This window comes from Streptopelia decaocto (assembly GCF_964273445.1).
Source record: "Streptopelia decaocto genome assembly, chromosome: Z".
Taxonomy (NCBI): Eukaryota; Metazoa; Chordata; class Aves; order Columbiformes; family Columbidae; genus Streptopelia; species Streptopelia decaocto.
In genome coordinates, this window is record NC_138657.1 from 71,043,188 (window position 1) to 71,068,321 (window position 25,134).

At 47.4% G+C, this 25,134-nt stretch overlaps 1 protein-coding gene across 1 annotated transcript in view; it reads left to right on the forward strand.

The window, feature by feature from the left end:
• The window catches only part of LOC309450923 (myosin-IIIb-like), a 28,306-nt gene extending 3,907 nt beyond the window's left edge, over nt 1-24,399 (forward strand). Inside the window, exons 5-30 of the mRNA XM_082074163.1 lie at nt 2,658-2,760; nt 3,218-3,374; nt 3,706-3,808; nt 4,073-4,201; nt 5,455-5,563; nt 6,770-6,886; nt 7,307-7,407; nt 7,854-7,940; nt 8,115-8,180; nt 8,506-8,619; nt 9,659-9,770; nt 11,191-11,237; nt 11,549-11,614; nt 11,893-12,012; nt 12,901-12,986; nt 13,234-13,281; nt 14,837-14,884; nt 15,071-15,162; nt 16,345-16,476; nt 16,809-16,924; nt 17,254-17,453; nt 20,177-20,266; nt 21,279-21,444; nt 21,785-22,093; nt 22,389-22,470; nt 23,621-24,399. Of these exons, the coding sequence (XP_081930289.1) occupies nt 2,658-2,760; nt 3,218-3,374; nt 3,706-3,808; nt 4,073-4,201; nt 5,455-5,563; nt 6,770-6,886; nt 7,307-7,407; nt 7,854-7,940; nt 8,115-8,180; nt 8,506-8,619; nt 9,659-9,770; nt 11,191-11,237; nt 11,549-11,614; nt 11,893-12,012; nt 12,901-12,986; nt 13,234-13,281; nt 14,837-14,884; nt 15,071-15,162; nt 16,345-16,476; nt 16,809-16,924; nt 17,254-17,453; nt 20,177-20,266; nt 21,279-21,444; nt 21,785-22,093; nt 22,389-22,466 (2,796 nt within the window). The 3' untranslated portion in view covers nt 22,467-22,470; nt 23,621-24,399. The remainder of the gene's footprint in view (nt 1-2,657; nt 2,761-3,217; nt 3,375-3,705; nt 3,809-4,072; nt 4,202-5,454; nt 5,564-6,769; nt 6,887-7,306; nt 7,408-7,853; nt 7,941-8,114; nt 8,181-8,505; nt 8,620-9,658; nt 9,771-11,190; nt 11,238-11,548; nt 11,615-11,892; nt 12,013-12,900; nt 12,987-13,233; nt 13,282-14,836; nt 14,885-15,070; nt 15,163-16,344; nt 16,477-16,808; nt 16,925-17,253; nt 17,454-20,176; nt 20,267-21,278; nt 21,445-21,784; nt 22,094-22,388; nt 22,471-23,620) is intronic.
• The last annotated feature ends 735 nt before the right edge of the window (nt 24,400-25,134 follow it).

Sequence of the window (25,134 nt, forward strand, 5' to 3'; positions counted from 1 at the left end):
GAGAATCCACGCAACCTTCAGTCATCTTTCCTTGCCTTCTTATTCTTACCATCAGGCACATACCTGCTAACTGACGAACTTCGTCTTTGCTATTTTCATATACCTTTGCTAGCTGATTTTGAGACATATTTGTCTCTTTGGTTTGAACTATTTCTACTTGAATTGCTCCCCAAGGAGTTGTGGGATTTTTTGAGCAAATCATATCTTAACACTTTGTATAATAGATCAAGCAGAATGTGTTCTTGGGCTACTTCATTTTAAACTGTGTGTTTTCAGGTTTCCCATAGAACCAGAGAGATCTTTCTGTGTGTGGTGGGTTAACTTAAGCTGGACACCAGGCATCCACCAAGCTGCTCTACCACTTCCCCTTGTCAACTGAACAGGGGGAGAAAAATATGACTAAAGGCCTGTGGATTGAGATAAGGACAGGGTCATCACCCAGTGTTTACTGTTATGGGCAAAACAGACTTAACTTGGGGAAAATTAATTTAATTTATTGCCAGTATCCAACAGAGCAGGATAATGAGAAATAAGAACAAATCTTAAAATACCTTCCCTCCACTTTCCCCATCTTCTGTGTTCAACTTCACTGCTGGTTTCTCTACCTCCTCCCCCCGAGCAGCTGAGGTGGATGGGGAATGGTGGTTGTGGTCACTTTTTACACGTTCTCTCTGCTGTTCCTTCCTCCTCACCCTCTTCCCTTGCTCTGGTGTGGGGTTCCTCCCACGGCAGACAGTTCTCCATGAACTTCTTCAGTGTTGGTCTTTCCCACGGGCTGTAGTTCTTCAGGAACAGAGTGCTCCAGCCTGGGTCCTCCACGGGGTCACAAGTCGTGCCAGCAAACCTGCTCTAGCCTGGGCTCCTCTCTGCATGGGACCACAGCTCCTGCCAGGAGCCTGGTCCAGCGCGGGCTGTCCACAGGATCACAGCTCCTTTGAGCATTGCTGTGCTCCAGTGTGGGGTCCTCCCCAGGCTGCTGGTTGAGGTCTGCTCCACCATGAGCTGCAGACAGACAGCTGGCCTCACCGTGGTCTGCACCACAGGCTGCTGGGGAATCTCTGCTCCGGCACCTGCAGCACCTTGTCCTCTTTCTCCACTGACCTTGGTGTCTGCAGGGTTGTTTCTCTCACATATTCTCCTCTCTTCTGGCTACTGTTGCACAGCAGTTTTTTCCACTTCTTAAATATGTTGTCCCAGAGGCACTACCACTGCCGCTCATGGGCTCAGCTTTGGTCAGGTGTCAGCTCTGCCTTGGAGCCAGCTGGAGCTGGTTCCATGTCAGACATGGGAGGACCTGCTAGCATCTTCTCACAGAAACGACCCCTGTAGCACCCCCCCTACCAAAACCTTACCATGTAAACACTGTGCGATGCTTTGGGCTCTGGAATAGCATATTATTTCAGTGTGGGGTCATTCATGGTGATTCTGAGCTGAGTGCCCATGCTCCATTGTGGGAACATGGTGTTGATAGGCCTGCTGGCTGCGCTTAGAGCTGGCGTGGGTCGCACCACCAGACTGACTTGAGTGGGTTCAGGAAGCAGGATAGCTGTGTTTGCTCGGTGTAGTGCCTGTCCTAATGGACCCTGAAAGACTTGACTGGCAATGCTTGTACCCAGGCTGCAGTTCCTCCACTGGAAACAGAAGTTTCAAGGAGGAGGGGCAGGGGCTGATCTTTTCTCTCTGGTGACCAATGACAGAGCCCAAGGGAATGGCAGGAAGATGTGCTGGGGAGGTTCAGGTTGGACATGAGGAAAAGATTCTTCACCCAGAAGGTGCTGGACACTGGAACAGGCTCCCCAGGGAGGTGTCACGGCCCAAGCCTGACAGTGTTCAAGAAGAGACTGGACAACGCCCTCAGACACATGGTGTGATTTTGGGGCTTGTCCTGTGCAGGGACAGGAGCTGGATTTGATGATCCTTGTGGGTCCCTTCCAACTCAGGACATTCTGTGAAAAGTTCACTTCAGGTGAGCTGCCTTTGGAAAACCTAGAGGTGACAGAAGAAATAATAGTCATCTTATTTGGTTCCTGTAGATACATTCAAGGGCTGAGTTATCCCTTTTGGGGTTACAGTGTCACGCTGTAAAGCTGTGTTCAGCAGATTGCCCAGCATGCACCCTAAATCATCCTTCTTCCAGTCAGCTGGCATTCTTTGATCAAATATGGAAAAACTGTCGTCTGACCTTATTTGTATCCAGTTTGCCAAGCTGATCTGATTTTTCTCTTAGTTTCTTTATAATTCACTGTCCTGAGCCTTATGCTGTCTACAAATTTCAGTAGCTACTGAGGGCCATATTTACCTTGTTTATTGTTGTAGTATAGCTATCAAATTATCTAGTGGTCATGTCAGATACTTTGTGGAAATCTGTTATACCAACCTTATATTTTAACAAATAAGTCAAATGATTTTACTGAGATCAAATCCGTTTGATTGTGCTTATTTTCAGTAATCTCATGCTGCCTGGTCTTTGTTATATTTGCCTCTCTCAGTTCCTTTATCCAGGGTCTGATAAAAATAGGTGCTCTTGAGTATTCATGGAGTGGTTCCTATTCCAACTGAATGCTAAATACTAAACGCTAAAGTTAAACTTTTCCAGGTAAGTTAGGTTGAATCACTTAATTTAAGGAGTGTTTGTTCTATTTGTTTGTTTGCTTTAGGTAAATCCATTGCTTGAAGCTTTTGGCAATGCCCAGACTGTGATGAATGACAACAGCAGCCGCTTTGGAAAATACATACAGCTGCGTTTCCAGAATAACACAGGTAAAGTCAGGAGCAGTATTTGAAATTACTAGTTTGTGGGGTGGTTAGGCACTGCAGAGAGTGGACTGAGTAGCCAGAATTTGTGGAGGGTTAAACTTTAATACCTGACTCCCTGTGCGAATGTGTGCAATTAAGTAAAATCTTGCGCCGTAGGATAAGACCTGGGTTTGGACATTGTGGAGGTACACGAAGGATATGGGGGTGACAGTGCAGGGGAAGCATCAGGAATACTCTGTGGTGCTAGAAGCCTTGGTTGCTGCTAAAAGTGGTGAGCAGACACCTTATCTAGGATGATGGGAAGCATGAAGAAGCCCACCTTTAGATTGCTGGGCAGCCTAGAGGGTGTTGCACGTAAAAAGTTAGACAATTCCATGCTTCTATCACCAAATAAGAAATGCAGGACAGCTCAATCAGCTTCATGTCCCCGGAGTTTACCCTGTCACTTTCTTGTGTGCAGTGAGAGGTGCAAAGCTGAGCGAGTACCTGTTAGAGAAGTCACGGGTAGTGCAACAGGATGCAGGGGAGAGGAATTTCCACATCTTCTACTACATGTTTGCTGGACTCTCTTCAGAGGAGAAGGACATGTATGGGCTATTGGATCCTTCATTCTACAGGTATTTCAAAGGCAGACCCTAGTTCAGTCTTCATGATGGGTGGGGAAAGGGGAAAGCAACATAATGAAGCCCATGTGGCCCTACCTGTGGAGCCTGGCACAGGTCAACAAATTAATGGAAGCTGGAGTGGGATCTGAATGGAGCTATGTGAAGAGATCTTATGGGTCATCCTGGAAGCTGGGCAGTCTGGAGTCTCTTCTTTGATGCATTACCTTGGAAGAGTGTATTTCTCGTGTCTCCACTGCTGCTGATCTGCTTTGTTCCTCTGGGGTAGGACTGACTTGCTGTGCTGATTGTGTGACAGTTTTGTATGGGATATACACTTTCTCAGGTACATAAGTGGACGGTTTGGTACACAGGATGTAGCTCAGCGCTGGAAGCACAAATACCAAGAGGTGTGCAATGCCCTTGACATGGTGGGCTTCCAAGAACAGGTCAGTTCTGGGGTCGTCAGTTTCCATCTGTGCTTCCTGCAGGCATAGGGTTTCTTTCTGACTGCTCTTTTCAGGCTCAGTCCTATTTGCCTTCTCTCTGGGTTTTTCGTGTTGCTTCCAAACCACCTGAGTCTGTCAGACTTTGTGTGGAGCCTTTTCCCAGAGGCTGCCTGTGCCTTTCCCTCACCTCTCCAACTTCTGGGACCTCCTGTTATACATGTTACATGCTGATAGGTTTCCAGTCACCCTTCTTGTGTGTTTTAGGAGCAAGTGGACATGCAGGCAATCTTGGCTGGTGTGTTGTCTCTGGGCAATGTGACCTTTGAGCCTGAGGAGAGCAATGGGTCTGTAAAAGTGAGTGAAGCCTCACGGGGATGGCTGAAGGCTGCAGCGGTGAGTGACAAGAGCTGATAGAAACCTTATGGATATGGTGCTGGTTCCCACTGGCAGTGTGACTGCAGGAGCTGTTCCTGCTTCAGAGTGTGAAGGCTCCTGAAGAACAAGCAGTTTTTCCAGAAATGCTCAGTGTGGGCCCATGACTGTGTTTGTGTTCACTGCTATTCATGCCCAGAGAGATACTTCCCAGCTTGTCTTTCTTGTGTGTCCAGAACCAGTGTCTTGCACATGGCAATATCACATGTGCCTTGTTGATATCATACAACGCAATACTTTTAAAATCAAATGTTGTATGTTACTAAGTGTGATGATGACTTGAAGAAATTCCGGTGTGCGGTATCTGAACCCTAATTCTGTGTTTTTGGCAGGTCTTGTCCAAGGATACCATCTTAACTGCTACCACTTTTCGTTGGTTATCAGGAAATTAAACTTGCTAGTATTTCACATGAAATTATCACAGATCAAGAAGTATATATTCTCCAGGGCCACCCCATTTTTATTATATGGGATGATATATTACCCTGCTTTGTTAACAACACAGAACAGGGAAGTGTAACATACTTCTACCTTTTCTATATCTGTTTATTTTGACCTATTTGAAATCTCAGCACCCTTAGTTTCTGGTTTCACCCCATCTTTTTCCCTGTTTCCCTTCTATAATATGCCATACCTGAAACAACCACCTATTCTGTTCAAGAGCCAGCTTCTATTTTGTCTTATTTCTTAAAGTCAGCTCCTTGTTTTTGCCCACAGGGGGAAAATTCCTGTTAAACTGATCACTGAGGGGTTCAGTTGTTTCTGAGTTCCCATTGTTTCCTGTCTCTTGTGGCTTCGCGTGACTCTGGAGTCTGCTGAAGTTCCGACATCTCAGCATCTGCAGTCGCCTCAGTTTGGTGCTGCTCAATAGGTCATTAAACTCTTCAGCAGGGACTGGCGTGGGTCCCCAAGAAGCTGGAAGGTGGAAGCACTGGGAGAGCAAAACAGAAAGTATTTGAGAGAGAGCACAAGAGTGAGCTTGGACACTGCAGGGATCACGTGGATCACTCATATCACGCAGATCACTCAGAGCCCGCATCTGGCTCAGTGCTGCGAGATATTAACTAATGCTTATGTTACAGCAGAGCTCAAAGGCCTTAGTCTGAATCGTGACCCCAGTACACTGGGTGTCGCACAGACACAGGGACATACAATCCCCACAAGTAGTATCAGGGTTTACTGTTGACTGTCCTCATCTATTTCCTCTCTCCCAGGGTCAGTTTGGAGTCCAAGAAGATGAACTATTAAAATGCCTTATTTGTACGATGTCGGTGACCCGAGGCGAGCAGATTCATCGTTTTCACACCCAGCAACAGGCAGAAGGTAGGAAGCATAATGAGTTGCAGATGTGCTGGGTAGAAAGACTGACCCATATTTGGTGGAAGCGTAACCCCACACATGTGCAGCTTATTGGGAACAAAGGTGTGTGTCTGTGCCCTTTCATTCCTCTTGCACAGAGGCAAGTATATCAATGTTTATCTGTTTAGTCTCTTACAAACACATAGAACCATGAATGCCACTTTTGTTTGATCTCCAGGAGACTGCAGCAGTTAAATGAGATACCAAGGAATTAGCTTTGCTTTCTCCCTCAGTTCAGCCTAAAAGGAAATTGTAGGTATTTGTACAAAAGACGGGAAGGCTCCTGTTGCAGAGTACTGGCAGCGTGCAGAGCTCTAGGTAGTAAATGGAGAAATAACTGAGAGAATCTATGAGATAGCACAGTATTGGGGAAGGAGTGAGATGAAAGGACAGTATGTTAAAGTAGTGAGTGCAAGGTGTTATTTTCACTGTCAGTAAGAAAATAAAATAATCCAAGATAATCTTCACAAAAAGGTTCAGTTAAAATAAAATATTAAAAAAGTAAATAAAAGCCATTAAATCCCAGGATTTCTAGGATATTGCTTAAAATAAATGAAAAAAACCCAACCTGGAAATGGGAAATTAGCTAGTTCTGTTTCCCAAGTGTCTTCTCTTGCATGTCTCTAGACAACAAAATATATGCCTCCCATCACACAGTAGTTTGTCTCCTTCTTCTTCAATGTCACCAAGTTTTCCATCAACTGCATCCTTCTCTTGCCTGCAGCATTTAAACACTTTGCAGCTCTGGGCTAGGAGGAACAGAACCATTTGATTTTCAAAGTACAGCTTGGAGCGTCTTGCTTGGCTTAGCAGTGAGGGGATCCATACTCAGTAGACATGCAGAGGGGAAGAAAGTCTCTGAATATTCTAAAAAATAGCTGGACCTTTTTGGAAATGAAATTTTCAATTTTAGATGGTCTCACAAGTGCCCTAGCATGCCATATCTAATACTGTAGAAATATTGTGACGTTTTTGGAATGGAAGCTCTAGGTGAGCATGCCGAGGGCAGGGATGGTCAGGCTGATATCGAATGTTTATCTGATCTTTAAAATAGCTTCATAAACCACTAGGCATTGTTGCTAGAGGTGAATGTATCGAGCCAGCTTGTGTGCTGTGTTCCCTACTCTCCTTGGAGCCCTTCAGTGAGCTGCTGATGTTCTCTCTGTGCAGATGCTCGGGATTCCATTGCAAAGGTGGCGTATGGCCGAGTATTTGGCTGGATCGTTTGCAAGATCAATGAGCTGCTGGCTGAGAATGTGGATCCTGAGGTGGAATTGGGTGAGATAGGTGAGTTCTGCTTCCTTGGTCCTGTTCTGTCCTCAGATGCCTGCCTCTCAGCCACAACGAAGGCAAGGCACAATATGAGGTTTCACAGAGGTTGTGTGGGGGGATCCATTTTCAAAGACATGATCATGTTGGAGGTACCTGTCAGCAGCATGAAGTCTGTAGGGCCTTTACCAACTCTGTGCAGTTTTTTGGTCTGAAGCAACCACAAAGCTGTAGTTCTGGGGGACTCTGGCTTTGCAGGGCTAGAAGTGGGGCTTCTCCTAACTAGTTCTCCAAGGGGAATTATTGCAGAGGTACCACTGGTGACTTGACTGGGGTTTCCCTGTGCCACAGAAGCTGGGTGATGGAAGATTTAGTTGTGTGTTGGGGTATGTGGGTATCTGCAGTCTCCATATGGTGTGCTCATCTTCTCTCTTTCAGGTATCTTGGATATTTTTGGGTTTGAAAACTTTGCAGTGAATCGTTTCGAACAGCTTTGCATAAACTTGGCCAATGAGCAGCTGCAGCACTTCTTCAACCATGTAAGTCTGCTGTGAGCGATCTCACCTTCTGTGGCAGAGAAAACAGAGCTCTGATCTGCCTGGCATGTGAGGGAGAGCTTGGGGAAAAACTATTGCCTGGTAGGACAGAAATGGTGATTAGTGAAGCAGGGTAGAGAGCAGCAGCCTTCTCTGCTGCAGCAGGGGAGCCACTGGAGCAGGGAAGGAAGAAGTAGAAGGGTCAAGTAGAGACCAAAGTTGGCAGAGCAGGGACAGTTACACTCCAATAAATGTTCCTGCTTTATGCACCAGCATCAGTGACTGACAGGCTTAGGATGAGCATGCAGAAGAGCAGTTTCATTTTGGGCCTCTCATGCCATGAGTGAGAGACTCACACCACTGTCCTCTGTTCAGGGTGGGAAGGAAGATGTTCAGGGTTGTCTAGCCAAGTCTGCTGGGTTCTCTAACTGCTTTGTTCTGTGTTTCAGCACATTTTCCAGCTGGAGCAGGCTGCCTATAAGGAAGAAGAGCTGCCTTGGGAGACTATCACATTCAGTAATAATGAACCTGTTCTGGTGAGTGAGAGGGCTGACAGAAGATAATTGCTCCACCCAGCCAAGAGAAGAGTCTTGCTGTTTCTGTCATGGGGAGGAGATGCATCTGGGAAAAACCTCTTCAAAGGGTAGCATAGGTGGGAGTGGATGCCCTGTACTGCTTTGTATGTGCGTGATGTGTCCCTTTTCCCGCAGAATCTGCTTCTGGCCAAGCCACTTGGGCTCCTGTCTCTTCTGGATGAACAGAGTGCATTCCCACAGGTATGCATGAGCTAGAGGGCAGAGAAAATAGTGGGGGGGAATGTAGCAATAAATATCTGGGCTGCAGAGAGAGCTCTTATGTTGGAGTGTGGCTTTAAAGAGCAGGATGAACAGAGGTGTCCCCATCCGTGACTAATGAGATGGGACAGCCAGATCGGGGACACTCTAATGATATTGGCATCCCTGTGGAGAGTCAAAGAGAGAGTACAGTACTAAACTGTTGCACAGCCAAGGATACTTATAATGCTTTATTTTGCCTCTGTGTGCCCTGAACAGGTCTCTGTTGCAGCTTTGTTGTTTCAATATGAAATCTGCTTTCTTGCAGGCAACTGATAAGACATTTGTGGATAAACTAAGCAACACCTTCAAAGGGAATTTACACTTCCAGCCAGGCCGAGGCCGTGTTTTGGGCTTCAGCATCACTCACTATGCTGGGAAAGTATGTACTGTTTACAAGAAGAAAACTGTTGTAACGTATGTAAGAGAGGGTATTTATGTTGTTTGATAAATGTTAAGGAGTGTATGGTCCAACAATGATAGTAACAGAGTGATGTGTTTCCAGGGATTTGCCTAAAAGGATTCCCTGGGATTTCTGTAGAAGGTATAGGAAGAGAGGACCCCTGAGGGAAGTGGGGCTACCTTTGGGAAGCACAGGGTATTAGAATATTCTGCTGTACTCATTGTCATTCTGTTGGAGCTCTAGTCTTAAAATAGCCCCTTATAAAATAAAAGCCCTGCATCCACTGTGCAGCACCAAAGGACAGTCTAAAGGCTTTACCTTTACTTGCAGGGTTCCAGGGCACAGCAGTCACTATTTTATTGCAAACACTGAGGAACACAGTCAGAGCAGACAGGTACTTAACGTTTTGAAAGCGGAGATGCTTATTTATACTTTCAGTGGTGTCTAAGTAGCTTGAGGCGTAGGACTATTGCATGCAACGTTACTGCCACCAGTTTTGAAAACACTGGCCCAAATATGTTGAATTGATTGAAGATAATTTTTGGAGCAGGAGGAGACATGACAATTCAGGTCATTGTAATATGCAATTTAGTAATTAATCTCACCATCGTTGACTAAGTTATTACTGATGACATTCTTTATTACAAAAATTAAGACCTATCATAGCAAGGAGAGTGGCAAGCTGGAGGAGAGAAAGGCAGGGAGCAAGAGAAACAACAGGATGCATGACAACAGGCTGGAAAAGAAGAACAAGAAAAGGTGGATGTCTCAGTGTTATGCTGCACTTCTGCAGTTCTGATGCCTCAGTGCCATCTGCAGGGTTTTGTTACACAGGATTTGCATCCGAATGGGGTGCATATGCATTTATGAAATCCATGTGGCAGACAGTGTACAGAATTCACGTGCAAGCCAGTGCACATTCAGTATTAACAGTTGCTCCTGGCAAGCTGTGGAGGTGGCTTTCACAGCAAGCCTGGGGGCACTGCTGGCCCTAGTGACTTGCTGCCCTCTCCTCCAGGTACAATATGCTGCTGAGGGCTTTCTAGAGAAGAACAGAGACACCTTGCCAGCCAACGTCCATGGGCTCTTCATCAACAGCATCACCCCGTTGCTCAGTGTCCTGTTCACAGGCAAGTCCCTTCGCTATGACAAAGCATCCCACATGAATCAAGACCCACCCTGTCAGGAGCTGCATGTGGGGATGAGGCTCATGTGCTGTGGATGTTTCACAGCCGGCAGCTCCAGAAAGACTCTGGAAAGCTGCAGCCTGGACTGGGGCTGCTGGCATATACTGGGTTTGTTCCCCTCCAGAAAGCAAGGGAGGTTGTATCCTTTTCTAGAGAATTATTCCCTGCTCAGATGTCTTCTCTCAGATCAGATAGCCCATCTTCTCCAGGGCCAGTGGAGGACTGTCTCCAATGGCCCTTCCCATATGCTCTGTTCTTGTCTAGAAATGAAGCTGGACAAGGTCATAGCTTCTGGCTCTTCACACTGAAAATAGAGTGCTGTAAAGCCACAAGCAATGAGTGAGGAGATTACAGTTTTCAAACACATTTTGTATTTCAGGGACAAGTTGTTAAAAAACTCGGAGGTCATGCATTTTTTTCCCCACCAGTACACTCCCTGTTTCCAGTTATTGATGAAGCCTCAGAGTCTCCAAGGCTTCTATGAAAGCAAACATTTAAAGAATAGTCAGGTGGATGATTCCTTGGAATTTATCTGGCTGAAGACAGTGCTTCTGGTGCAGAATTACATATTTTTTTTGTCCTGTACAGTCCATGCCACTTTCTGGGACTTACAAGTAACTGATGAATTTAATTTCTATCCTCCACTGTGTTTTCCAGCTCTTCTGCTCAGGAGCATCTTTCTTCTTTACCACTTACACACTGTTACTGAAGATACTTGAGTCGAGTCCCACCTCTTCAAAAGTTCACAAACAGCAGAGATAGCATGTTCTCAGATTGGTTGTCCAGCCCTGGGCAGCTGGCTCCAGGTGGCTCCACTGAGCAAAGGGTTTGGCCCAGATGACATCCAGAGGTCCCTTCCAGCCCCAGCCAATCTGTGATTCTATGATTCACATGAGACCTTGCATCAAGGTTGTGCAAGACTGTCATTAGATCCTTCAGTAAATTCAGCTTCCCTGAATTTTTCATCTTGTCAGTGAATTAGTTTTAAGCTCTCTGACTTTATATAATGTCCCATGTTGACTGCTGTTGGTAAGCTTCCCATTTGCTATCTGTACTTTTTTTCTGTGTTGTTAGATGCCCGTTGATGACTTTTCTTTTGAAGGTCATACGGGGTTGTTCAATAACCTGATTGCCTTGTCTTCTCAGTGGCAGAAAATAATATTGCCTGCCTTGTATGCTTCATATATGTGCATTTTCTTCCACTTTCTTTAGCTCTTTCCTTCTGTTTCCACATGATGAAACCTAATGCCTGTCTGTGATTCAGTATTTGTAGGAGACTTGTGTGTGTAGTGAGGCTTGAATGTTTAGATGTGCCTGATTGCAAGCAAAGGTACAAAATTAACTATTGTCTTTGTTCTTCCAGCCACTGTCTCCAGGACGGGGACACTGATGCCTCATGTGAAAGCCAAGGTATTGAATTTCAGGTCCACGTGGCAACAGATAAATGATGGCATATTTATATTTATTGTTTGAGAAACTGGCTGAAAATAAGAGCAGACAGGAATTTGTTGAAAATAAGAGCAGACAGCAACCTGCTTGCAACAATTTCTTCTTTGTTTTTTGCCAGGTTTTCTGCTTGCTTCTGTTGATATGTTTAACTTGTCTTCCCGCCCTCAAAATCTGTTCTCTCTCCTTTTTGCCATCTGCCTTCCAGCAGAGCTCTTTGGATGGCAATCAAGCACTTCTTCCAGGGGTGATCTTTTGCTTGTGTTTCGTTTCAGATCATACCAGGAGCAGACAACAAGTTCAACAGCACACGAAAACAGTCTGCTGGAGCTCAGTTCCGGGTAAAGTATTGCTGCTCTGCAGTGCCCCTTGAGATGAGTGCAGTGACATTTCAGTGAGAGCTTCCAAGCCACTAAGCATAGTTAAAGCATCCAGCGTGTCGACAGGGGTTTTTCTGGGTGTCAAGCACAGCTGATCATGGTGAGAGTGACCCAGTTGTTATCAGAGCCTTGGAAGTTGCTTTGGGTTGTGAAAACAGTTCTTGCTGTGGGATATTGCATGCTGGGCTCTGGCAGCGCTTTGCCTTGCTGGACTGTTGATCTTTCTCTGCTGTCACCAGCATTCCCTGACAGTGCTCATGGAGAGGATGTATTCTGCCAACCCGCACTTTGTGCGCTGTATAAAGCCCAACAGCCAGAAGGAGCCAGGCCTGGTGGACAGCCAAGTGGTGCTGCTGCAGGTGAGGAAAAGCAGTGTCCTTCATGGGTATGTCTACCACATCTCGGGGGAGAAGGCAGACCGCTCTGAAAGGATGTGGAGATAGCCAGAAACTGACTGATCTGAGTCTCCCCTTGCAAGAGAAAAAGTAGGGACACGTTTTATGCATGTAAAGGTTCTGGGTACTTGGTGGGTTTTGTGACACAGACTGCTAGGTCCAAGTTTTGCAGTCTTACTTCTCTCCCATTTCTTTTTCATGAACGCAATGAGATCTGCTTGTCAGGCACTAGGATTCATCTTTGCATCTCCTGGATGGGAACTGGTACAGACAGTACTCCAGAAAAAATGCTGCTTCCCGGAGGACGCTGTTCTCACCCATCAGCCAGGGGAACTCTGAATAGGAGCCAAGATGGGATCACTGTGATAGGATCTGAAATGTGCCAATATGACTGTCTTTGGATATTGTGTCAGGTCTGAGGTCCAGATGCTTTGAAGAGTACTGAAAATGATTAGAAGAGCTCAGAAAGCTCTGTTGCCTGTTTTATGTACATAAGAAAGGATAGGATTAAGAGGGAAGTTCATCTGTGCCTCAAAGTACTTCTTTGCCCAGATTTGGAAGTAAAAGGCTATCCTTGAAGGGACAGAGGCAAAGCAGTACCCATGGCTGGAAGGTGAAGTTATTTCTGTCATTGGTTTTTATGGTTTCCAGCTTCTAACTCAGTGTGGCTAATCATCAGATTGGTAAATTCAGTCTTTAACCAGGGAAATGTATTCAAAAAGAAACTTTTTCATTTTGAACTAGGGAAGTTCAGGGCTGAATGAAGGAATATCTGGCTGCAGAGGAATGAACTGATGTCCTAATGACCTGTTTTTGTTTGTTTCTCTGATGCTCTTTGTGGTGCTGCTTCAGCTCCGGTACAATGGCCTGCTGGAGACAATCCGTATCCGAAGAGATGGTTTCTCCTGGAGACCCTCGTTTGAGGAATTTGCCGAAAGGTTTGTTAAAACCTCTGAATGTTCTTTGTTATATATTGCTAGGGAAGTGACCATGGTAACCAGATACGGGGAGAGAGTGAAACAGCCTCTTTAAAGTCCATGTGCCTGAGATCATGGGGTTGTTTGCTGTGGGAGGCCAAGTGGGGAAAACAGTGATTTATTATTGTTTGCTGTGAGAGTGGCATGGATCACCTCAGCACATCCAGGATGGGGCTCTTATCTTACTGATTTGGTTTGTTTTTCACAGATACGGAATTCTTCTAGTTAAACCAGACATTCCCCTCACAAAAGAAAGGTAGGAACCCTTCCTTTGTTATGTGAATTCCAGTTTGTTTGTCAGAGACTTTTGCTCTCAGACTAGCATAGCAAACTGAGTAAAAGGAACAAAGTGAGGAGGGGTTTTCATGGTGATGTGGAACACAAATCCCTAGGCAAGGACAGTTAGTTTTTAAAAAGCATTTAGCAGAATTATGGATGAAATCTTTCTTGCATCGCTATATAGCAATTCAATTACTCTAAAGCCTTGCTATCCTGTGGAATAAAAACTGGCTAATGTACTCTATTTGGGGAGTCACAATAATGGTCAGGGATGTCCCTGAACTCAGTATGGCAGGGGCTAAGCACAGTTGCCAGGTACTTCTCCAGGCTTTTTCATGGTGGCCTCAAGGGAAAAGAAGATAAAGACAGTGCTGAGCAAGCAGCTAGGACTGAACGTCTCCCAGACTGGGGAGGATGTTTCTGCTCCAATTTTTTATGTGTACAGACATGATACACCTCCAGCACTTTCAGAACCTTTCTGTTCCCTACACACGTAAATGTCCCTCCAGCTCTGCAGTCTTACCCTGACAGCTTCTTGCTTCCTGTGTCTGGGGCTGAAACCCCCCACCTCATCTTTTCCCATTCCCTCCTTCCTGCCGTGATCAATTGTGACTGATAGCGAGAGTGAAGCAGGTACGGCAGCCAGCTGTTTTTTTTCTTTTTCTTTTTCTCCTTTTTCTTTTAGGAAAAGGATTTGAATGTTTTCCTGTAAAAGTTTTCTCCTGGCAGTAGCTCCTCCAACCTTCACAGACCTTCCTTGAAGTTACTGATGATACTGAATTAATAAGAATTGCAAACTCATTTGAGACCCAGTTCAGGAGAGAGTCTCATGGATGAGAGAAAGCCCATAGTAGACAGGCAACTCTGTGTATTTGAGACGTAAAAATCATAGGATGCTTTTGAGAAAATAATTACCTTGGATCTAGATTCTAACACAACGGAAATTGGCTGAGATAGAAGGAATAAATGCTTCTGTTTTGCTACGTGAGATATTAGCAAAAAGTGCCACTGTGGTTTCACAGGTTGGATTTGCAGGCAGAAGGAGGAAGCTGTCCATGTGGTGCAGCTAGGGTATTGCTTTCAGTTCCAAGCGTTGGTGAACCTTTGAGTGATCACATTTTATCACAGAGGTCTGCAAAATGAAACTGGAATTGGAAAACAGGCTTTCTCCCAGAAGTCTTGCTGTGCTGACCTTACAACTTATGTGCTCCAAAGAGCCTGGAGACGAAATGAGGAAAAACAGTTCTGAGAATCAAATAGGCTTCTGCAGAATTGCCCTCTAGGGAGTTGAAATAAATCTGCTTCTGGGAATTCCTTTGCTGATATTTCTGAATGTGATCCTAGCTGTACCTCAAGGCACACTGCAGATTGACAGCCAGTTACTGAATGTGATCGGGTGACAGGGGACACAGAATGTAATGTGAAATTGTTGAGGCACTTTCTCCCCCTTTATGCACCTAAAACCATTGGCTGCACGGTGTTCACTTTTTGAATGGAAAATTATTTATGTCACTTTTTCCCCTCTCTTTCAGCTGCTTGGAGATACTGCAAAGTACAGAGCTGACAGGCTGGATATGTGGGTAAGTGTCGATCGCTGTTGCTGGGAATGGGGGACCTGATCTACAGAGGCTTTATACATGTAGGCCGTTCTCCAGTTCCCTTCAGGGAGAACTTCAGGGCTGTAAGAAAGGCCTGTCCAAAGGATGATGGAGGCAGGTTTAGACAACAGTGTTTCTCACTGCTTTTTTCTCTCCACAACTTCACAGAAAGTCACGACTTTTCTTTAAATATTGGCACCAAGAACAGCTGGCAAAGTATGTGGAGCGACTGGAAAGAGCAGCAGTTTTCATACAGAAAGGTGAGCACCAGGGCAGGAGAGTCCCTCAACTCTGATCTCAGACCAAGGCAAGGAAAAGCTTTCCTTCACTCCCTGCTCCACTGTTGCACCTTTGCAGCTGACAGAAAAGTCAGGCTAGGCACCAACTCCGCATCAAGGCTCTGTGGGGAGTCAGAGTGCTTACTGCAGATGCTCACCTCCTCGGTGCTCATCCTCGGTCAGGAAGAGCCATGAGACAGTGTGAGCCTTGGAAAGGGAGGGATGTGCACCTGAGAACTGAGCTGAGCAGGTTGAGCACATGATTTGGCTGCGTTCTGAGATCTGGCTAATCTTCTTCTGGAGCGAGGGCTTGTTTGTGAGTGGTGCTGCACTGTGGAGAGAGAAAAGATGAGTGAAGCAGAATTTATTCCTGCTTTCAGAGACAGGCAGAGGGGGATGAGGTTTCATTTAGGTTTGGGTTTTTTCCTTTTCATTTCTAGCTAGTATCTGCGCTGGCAGCCTGTTTCTCCAGAGCAGGTGCTCTGGGCAGTTCGGTACCTCCCTCTTCACAGGCTCCATGAGGACTGTGCAACCTGCCTGGTCCCGCTCTGCTGTGCTTCTGTATGGGTTCTTGCACTGCTGAAGCATCTGAGCAGCTTCCAGCTATGCACTATACAGTATGCCATGCACCAGACTGTCACACACTGCTCCTTGCTCTTTTCTGTGGGGAAGATGTGTGGGTAGTGGCAAATAAGAGGGTGCAGCTTACAGTTCATGTGCTTTATTACCTGGTAGAGCAGGCAGGATAATACAATGTCTGTAATGCCTCTGATGAACCCTGTGATGGCTGCTTATGGGAAAGGCTTTCTTATGGACTGATACTGAGGATATCTCATCTCCTTCATGGCATCTGAAGGATACCAGGGAGATGGATAGGCCCTTCATGCTTTGGCATTAGAGGTAAGAGCTTAAAAGCTTAAATCTGTAATTTGATGTTTTTAAACCCGTGATCTGACAGCTTAGAGAGAAGACAACAGTTCTCATGTGGTTTTGACTGCCTGCTCACAGAGTTTGCATTGCTCTTTGTTAATGTAATTGAGGCGTTGAGAGCTTTGCACTAAGTGAAGGAATATCACCCAGTGCGCTTCCCCCAGGGAGTTACAAAGGCAAGAACAGCTTTTTTTTTTTTTTTTTTTTTCCTAACCACTGCTTTTCCTTGCACAGTTTTCAGGGCATTCAGGTGCAGGAAGAGTTACCTAAAATTGGTGGCTGAGCTGAGAGCGCAGGCACAGCGGTTACAGGAGGAGGCAGAGAGAGAAAGAAGCCGGCAGCTGGAGATGGAAGCAGAGGCTCAGAGTGAGTTGCTCCCACTCCCACTGCCCCTGTGCATGGCCACTCATGCAGTGATCACCTGGAAGTGCTGTAAGCTCCAGTTGATGATGTCCTGCCCTCAGGTCTCCTCCTTGTGCTGGGGGCGCCATCAATGCGGTGGGCAGGGAGGTGCCGACTTTTCTGCCACGTGAAAGTGTGGTGAAGGTTGTCTGCCTTGCTGTGCTGGGAGGAATGCCAAGATGTGTCCTACCCAGCTGCTCCGTGCAGCAGAGCCTGTCCCTATCCTGGGCTCAGGGAGGATGGATCTCATGGATCTGGGATGCTAGATTTCATCTACTTCTTTCCTCTTGTTGCAGAAAGAATCTTTCTTCCAGTCCCCATGCCACGAAAGAGGCGCCCTCAGCCTTGTCCCCATCCTCGTGATAAGCCACCACAGCCACCAGTGCCACGGCCACGCAGCAAACTAACAGAGGTAGTGATACGGGCTCTGCTTGGGGACCCTTAGCCAGCTGCGCTAGTTCCATGCTCCTTCCACCTTCTGCATGCACATATTCTCCTGCATGTGGTCGCAGGAGAACATTGTCATTCTTGTTATGAGGAGTGAGAGCATCCTTTCCTACTGTGATTTGTTAAAAAGTGTGGGTCAGGACCTTTGAGGAACTGAAAAAAGCATTTGATAGTTTGCCACTAGTCTTGTCTTAAGGGACTCATTAATGGGATCACTACCAAAGGGATCCCTTCAAAGGTCCCCTGCGTTTGATCTTGCTTTCATGCCCACTTTCCCCCTCTCCCCACTTTCAGTCCACTCCTTTTGATAACTTCTTGGACCGTTCTGTGCCTTGCCCTGTTCTGGGGACAGAGGAATCGACTGGAGAAGAGGCAAAAATGAGGAAACTCAAGAGGGGAGCAACTCTCCGCTGGTTCAAAGAGACGCAGGCACAGAAGGTCATGCAGGATGATGGGGCCTTTCCAAGCTGGCTGCATGGGATGATCAGCCGGAGGTGAGTACGCTGGACACAGTGGCCACAGCGTGGGCTGTAGCAGGCAGGCAGAAGCTGCTGTGTCCTTCGTAGGACTGCATAGGTTGGATTTGCCAGGATTTGCCTTCTCAAGAAATGGGAGTGACATTCTTAGCCTTTCACTTTTAGGCTGTGAGCTTCAAACCCTTAGGGGGAAGCTTGGAGCTCCTCATCAGAGCATGCAAATGCTCAAACTTGGCATGGATCCAGGGAAAGACTGTGGAAACTCACAGGAAAGAAGTCTGCTGTGGGTTCCTAAATACCGATCCTGTGCAGGGAAAGGTGGCTTGGAAAATATTTGAAGAGGAAATCCACATATGCATTTACCCTGTTGTGGGCCATTTGCAGAGGCATGATATGGAATGAAGGTGGACTTTTGGTCTGACTCATGATGACTGTTCTCATCTCTCTCAGCTTAGGTCACAAGGACCTCAGTTTTCAGGAGCAGAATATAGAATTCAGTGTACATTTATTTAAAAAAAAAAAATTAAGAGGGGCTTTAGTGAGTACTCAATAGCAAGATTCCCCAGAAGTCCCCAGACAGAGGTAAGGGAAGGTTTTTTGTTGATACATTTGCCTACCTAAGGAGGGTGCAGCATAGGTGGAATTTACATCCCCTTAGGCTGGGAGAGACATCCACGCAGTCGTGCTTTCTTATGGATTTTTTGAGAGACTGTGAACTCTCAAGCTTTTTTAGGAAAACCTTTCTTTAAATGCTTGAAATTTCGATACTGTGTATGCCTCACACTTCACTCTCTTGGCTGAGCCAAGCGCTGCTTTCCAAGCAGTGTGAAAATTAGAGAAATGCTGATCATGCCAGTAGTCAGAGAGGAACAAGACAGTGGGGTCAGCAGGTAGATGTCAGAATTTCTGGCTATAGTCTCCACTGTGTGCAAATTAATCTGATGCTGTGTGCTTGCTAACTGCCAGTGCCCTGTCTATGGTGGGACTGATGTGTGGGTATTGCTGCCAAGTGTGCCTGTTGTTTGAACAGTTTTATCATCTTGTTCCACTTTGTAACTTTTCTATGTTAAAGCTGCAAGTTTCCTCAGTCTTACTACATCACAAGTTCCTGGATTTTGTCAGTTTATCAGTGTGAACATTACTCAGAGGCATACAGCACATTAGCTTAGTAAAGGACGCTACAGTAGCTGATGACTCGCTTGTAGCTACATTTTTTTCTTTTTTTTTTAAGATAGTTATCAAGGTCTGCACCTGCAGTAATGCTTTTGTCCACAGGTCTAAGAATGCATGAGGGGGACCAGTGCTTGAAAGAAAAAACTGGCTGAATATAGGCTAGCTATGAGCACTTCACAATGAAGGGCAGCACATCCTTCCCAAAGACACTGAAGAATAGATACTTTTTAAGTGGTGCTTCCTATTGCTGGATTTAAGTCCCCATGCAGTAGTGCAAGCTCAGCCTCATGTAACAGAGCAGCCAGAGCAATCCCAAATGGCGCTGGTGATTTGCAGTCGCCTTTAGCCTGGAGCAAGGCACATGACAAGCACAAAGCAACACTTTGTTGAAAGAAGGGAAAGAGCTCCTTCCTGCAGGAAGTTTAGAGAGCCAGAGTGGTGTGATCCAAGTTGATGTTTTTCCAAGGCACTGGGCTTACCTTGTGCTGAGCACCACTGCCCCACAGCATCCTGGCTTCTTCCGTCAGCCCTGGAGTGTAGGAAATGTTGACCTGCTGGAAAGCAGCATTGCAGAGAAGGACCTGGGAGTCCTGGTGGACAACAGGTTGGCCATGAGCCAGCAATGTGCCCTTGTGGCCAAGAAGGCCAATGGTATCCTGGGGTGCAGTGGGAAGAGTGTGTCAAGGGAGGTTATCCTCCCCCTCTGCCCTGGGGAGGCTTCATCTGGAGTTCTGTGTCCAGTTCTGGGCTCCCCAGTTTAAGAAGGATAAGGAAATATTGGAGGGAGTCCAGCAGTGGGCTGCAAAGATGCTGAGGGGTCTGGAGCATCTTTCTTATGAGGAAGGACTGAGAGAGCTGGGTCTGTTCAGCCTGGAGAAGGCTGAGAAGGGATCTTATCAGTGCTTATAAATATCTCAAGGGTGGGTGTGAAGAAGATGGGACCAGACTCTTTTCAGTGGTGTCCAATGATAGGATGAGGCGCAGTGGGCACAGACTGAAACACAGGAGGTTTGATCTGAATATGAAGAGAAACTTCTTTACTTTGAGGGTGCCAGAGCCCTGGAACAGGCTGCCCAGAGAGGTTATGGAGTCTCCTTCTCTGGAGACATTCAAAACCCACCTGAACACATTCCTGTGCAATCTGCTCTGGTTAACCTGCTTTTGCAGGTCGGTTGGACTAGATGATCTCCAGAGGTCCCTCCAGGCCCAACCATTCTGTGATTCTGTGAAATGCACATGTGCACAGCCTCATCCTCTCAGCGATGCTTTGTAATGAGCTCTGTGCTGGAAGGCAGCTGTTGTTATTGCAGTAGTCAGATCGCTGGAGCAGATTTGGAGCAGCCCTTCTTGGAGAGGCTTTGGCTGAGAGTATTGTGCCTCCTCAGCCTGCTAGTGCCTCCCTGCACCACCAAGCCTGAGTCAGGAAGCTGCGGGTAGGAAGACATGGGGCAGATGCTGGACTCCCTGTGGACTGGGGGCAATAACGTGGTAGCAGATGGGATAGCATGGGAATCCCTGCACAGAGGGAACTGCTCACTGTCCACTGAAAAACTCTTTCCTGCTTCCAGGGAAGCTGAAAACTTGCTGATTGACAAGCCTTTGGGTTGCTTCCTTGTTCGGATCAGCCAGAGTCGACCGGGCTACATCTTGACATACAAGTAGGTAATGAGCCTTGCAGAGAAGGCTGAGGGGAGATCTTACCACTCTCTACAACTATCTGACAGGAGGTTGTGGCAAAGTGTGTGTTGGTTTCTTTTCCCAAGTAACAAGTGATAGGACATGAGAAGTGGCCTCAAGTTGTGCCAGGGAAGGTTTAGGCTGGATATTAGGAAAAATTTCTTCACAGAAAGGGTTGTCAGACATTGGAACAACCTGCCCAGGGAAGCAGTTGAGTCACCATCCCTGGAGGTGTTTAAAAGACGCGTAGATGAGGGACGTTCTTAGGGACATGGTTTAGAGGTGGACTTGACAGTGCTAGATTAATGGTTGGACTTGTTGATCTTGAAGGTCTTCTCCAACCAAAATTATTCTATGAAAATGAGCTGTTCATGGCTGGAGAAATTAACCTCTTCCACAGAGGACTCCAGTGAGGATGATGCTCAGCCTCTCCTGTTGTGGGTGCCTCAAACAGTTCAGCGTAGCAGACAGGAGACTGTGGATCACTTGCCAAAAACTAAATCTGTTTGTGGTCAGGGTGGTGCGGCTCCAAGGGTGCCCGTCATGCTTAGACTGTACTATATGGCTGAGTGGGCAAATCAGGTTGGAAGCAGCATTGACTGAAGCAGAGAAGATGAGTCTAAAGGAGGGCCTGAGGGGAAGTAATCAGAGCACTACGAGGGCATGGTCTTTGTACAGCCTCAGGCAAGTGGTAAGACAGAGTTTTAATGTGGACAACAGGTGAGGGAGACAGTACAGTCTGCTGAGGTTTGAATCTGGCTGCTGGGGTTCTTCTGTCACTGACTTTTGGGAAAATGCTGCTCCTCCAGCACTTGCTGGCTCAGCATGTGACACTCCAGCATAGACCATCTCCTGCATCTTTGTGATACTCCTTACTGTGGCTTCTGATCACATCTGGTCTTCCAAGACAACAAGTGCAGAAAGCAATGACTGGATCCTGGAGAAACGCTGTGGCCCCATGCTATGACTATTTCTGTCTGTCCATCTCCCCAGGGGCGAAGGCCGCTGCAGACACTACATGATCCAGATGCAGCCCAATGCACGCTATGTCATCCTGGGGGAAGACCGGGCTCACGCATCACTCACCGAACTGGTTCAGTACCACCAGTCTGTGGGCATACGGCCCTTCATGGAGATACTGAGTATTCCCTGTGGGCAGGTGAATGCCAAGGATCTGCAGCCAGAAAAAATGGGATGGGACATGGACTGTGCCCTGAGCAGACAGAGCCACTGCGGCAGCATCTCTTTTTTGTGTTCCCGTTGAGCATGTCCCATTCTGGCCAAACAGCTTGGTCTCTTCTGCATGCACCAGGAAGTGCTACTAGCTGGGCACTGAGGAGTCCTGGGGTGGGGGAGAGGCCCTGGCAGGTGGATGACATCCCTTTGACCCCCCCGAGAATGTCAGCAGTGGGCACAGCTGGGTATTCCTTTTTGTTGTACTGTTTGGGGCATGTGGAAGGTCTGCAAGCCGCTGCTCAATCTGTTCTTCCCTCCCTCAGAAAAGTAGTGAGAGTTTGGATTATGAAGATCTGGAGTGCCTCACGTCAGGTCCGCCAGCAGCCAAGGATGAGACCCCTCCAGAGGAGCAGCCCTGCCCCTCCAGACCTCCCACCAGCAGACCTGCTCTGCAGTCGGGAGCAGCCGCTGTTCTCAAACAAGTATGGTTCAGGAGGACCAAGAAGAGCCAAAACCAGCAGAGCCTGGACAAGAATAGCACAAAACCAAGCTCAGGCAAGGAGAGAGGAAGCCAACGAACCTGCCCTCGCCTCCACTCCTCCATACGCCTGGCGATGCGGGAAATACAGCAGGTGAGCTGGGGCGTATCCTCTTGCCAAGCCTTGCCACCCATGGCCGCTCTGGCACACGAGGACCTGCCCCACCCTTTTCCCACAAGTAGCGCTCAGGTTTCTAGCTCCCGGGTCACAGGTTTTATGTCGTGGTCTTAAGATGAAGACTGTGTTCACTGGAAGTGGTTGGCTGGGGGAGACCCTGGAAGAGGACCGCCAAGATGCCCAAAGAATAGTCCACAGCAGAAGGGGCTGGGATGTGGCCAATGTCACAGTCACTGCTGCCCTAATGACGTGTCTCTGCTTCTCACTGCAGTTCTCCTCCACTCACTTGAACGCTTCTCTGCGGATCTGCGGTCGAGCTCTCAGCATTGAGGATGAAGAGCCCAAGTGACATGGTAAGAGGAGACAGAACGCAGGAGGGCAGACAGCAATTGCAGCTTCCTCAGGAAATGGAGGAGCAAAGGGGCTCTTCCCTTCCTGCTCCACCTGGAGCATCTCTTGGCCATCAATTGCCTAGAAATAGTGAAGGAAAAACAGAGGGCAGTGGCCAGCTTCCCTTCCAGGGCTGCAAAGAGACCAGGAAAAATTAGAAAAATCAGCATAAGGCTGGGTTCCCAGCACCTGTGGTGCACAGTGTGCTTGCAGTACAATAACAAGGCTGCTGGAGGGAGCTCACAGTTTGTTAGAGGCCTGGGGCTGGAAGGACAAGTGCTATCAGAAAGCATATCTGCACGCTACAATAACCAGCGGCAGTGGCTTAATGTTGTGGAGAGAGGCACGTATCAGAAGTGAGTGCTGGCCAGAGAGCCCGGAGAAAAGCGGGGGGTAGCAGAGGCAATGAGCCAAAGGCAAGGCTGAGAAAATAGGAAAAGGCAGCAGTCTGCGAGGACTTTAAACAAGGTCTCAGCAGCTGGAAGCGCAGCTGGTTACTGAGGCTGTAATATGCTGGGTGGGTTATAGGAGTATATTGAGTGGGCCAGGAGGAGCCTTCTGACATGGGTAGCTATGCACTATGCAGTAATTGTCTGAAGTGTCTAGAGGATTCACAGCTCCCCTGTGCAGCCAGTGGGCAAATCCCTGTCCTGTTCAGTTAATGAAGGCAGGAGGAAGCAGTAGTGGTGCTGTTACACACCTCTGGAAAAACCTGGATTGTGTCAGCTGGGAGTGGAGAAGGATCAGAAGACCACGCTGTTGGCTGCAGACCCACTGCAGGGCTTGTGGCCTTGCACTGGGGTTGCCAAGTTCCCTGCATGGTTTCCCTCCCCAGAATTCATGTTGGAGCAAAGCTTTTTAGCTGGGGCCTGTCTTGTCTTCCTCTTAATGGCCGAGAAAATCCTCTCCCTGAAGTGTTTGATTCAACTGCTCCATTCATGTGCATGGGTATTGATGTACCCAGGGGATGCTCCTTGTGTCTGAGATTAGGCAGAAGAAAGACAAAACGTGTGGGATCTGCACAAATAACTGCAAGCGTGTCGTACTGGGATTGCTGAATGGAGCCCTCCTTTTATATCCTCCACTGACTCGTGTTTCTTGATTTTCTTGCAGGTCAAGATGGCTCTGCTCTATCCTCTTCCAGTGCTGCTAGACCTTTCCTAACTGGGTGAACATATCCAGACATACAGCACATACAGCAGCATTTTTTTGTTTGTTTTTGTTACTGCACCCAGCTGGCTCTGTGCCTTTAGACAGGACTGCTGTAGAAATGAACTTTTATCAACATTCAGCTGGTCTCAGTGGCTGAGACTGAAGTACCTGGACTAGTCTCATCCTGACAGAGGGGAGAGGATGGGAACAGTCCCACTCTGCACAGACCCACAGTGCCTGACAGTCTGCGTGTCAATACTTCAAAGTGCCTGGAGACCCCTCGCCTTGCACTGTTAATAATCACAAACTGGATCTCTCCCAACAACCTGTTCTCTCTCAGATACCTGTAGTGATTTCCTGCCTGTTTCTCTTCCAGTCCTCTCTCTCTGTTTTGGTCCTGTGTGTCCATTTCCAAGGGCTTGGGCATTAAGGAAAGAAACTGGCATGTCCTTTTTGTTTAGTGCAGGAGCCTACACAGGGGACAAGAGGATATTTCTGCACAGGGAATTCCCTGCACTTGCATCAGTGCCCTGGCACACTGCTCCCCAGTCCTTCCTTAGCCAGAATTCAAGTCAGGGAATTACTGGCAAAACTCTCTTGTTCATCCTGGTTGGAATCACTACAAGTCTGGGCTGGGCAACATCCTGTTACACTGAGGGTAGAGGGCTTGCAACATACAGGACCATGTTCCTTGTTAGGTATTTTCTACCTTTTAAAATAAATCTATTTTCTTTCTATAAGGAGAAGTTCAGCATTTTGTTTCTGTTGCCTGCCATCAGTTTGTCCATGGTCTGCACATGGAAGAGAACAGCTAACACTTCTGAGGGTAGAGACAGGATAGTGTGGAGTGTCTCAGTGGAGAAGCTGAAGGCTTGTAGGCCAGTAATCCTGTTGTACAACTGCTGCTGCTCACAGTGTTCTCGTCCCATGCCAACCTTATCTCCCCATGTATGCCGTGGGCAAGACCTCCCCTCTGCAACCTGTGCCAGCTCCCTCGGGCTCAGCGCTCCCCAGCAGACCCCTCTGCGCTGGAGCACAGACACGCTGCCCACCCTTCTTCACCCCTCCCTGCATGAGTGCAGCCAAGTTCAGGTTTGCATAGGCTGGTGCTGCGGCCAGGGCAGCTGACTAATGTGATATGGGATGCTTGTGGCAGCGTCTTAATGCTGCTTTAACCATGGGGCTGTTTCTGTTCCCTCCCAATGCTCCTGCCAGCAGTGCTGAGCTGTGCTGGGTCACAAGGCAGCGCTGCTGGGGACCAAACAGGGAAGCGCTGGTTGTTCCAGCCTGACGTCCTGGATCTCCTCAGCATTGCTTGCAAGCATTAACACACCTTTTCTCTTCCTCCTGCTGGGTTTTGGCAGCTGCTTTGAGGCTGTTCAGGACAGAACCAGTCCAGGCAGTCGAAGGCTGCTGTTTGCAGAGTCTTCCTGGCTGAGCCGAGCCCAGCAGTGTTTTGCTGGGCAGCCTTGGTG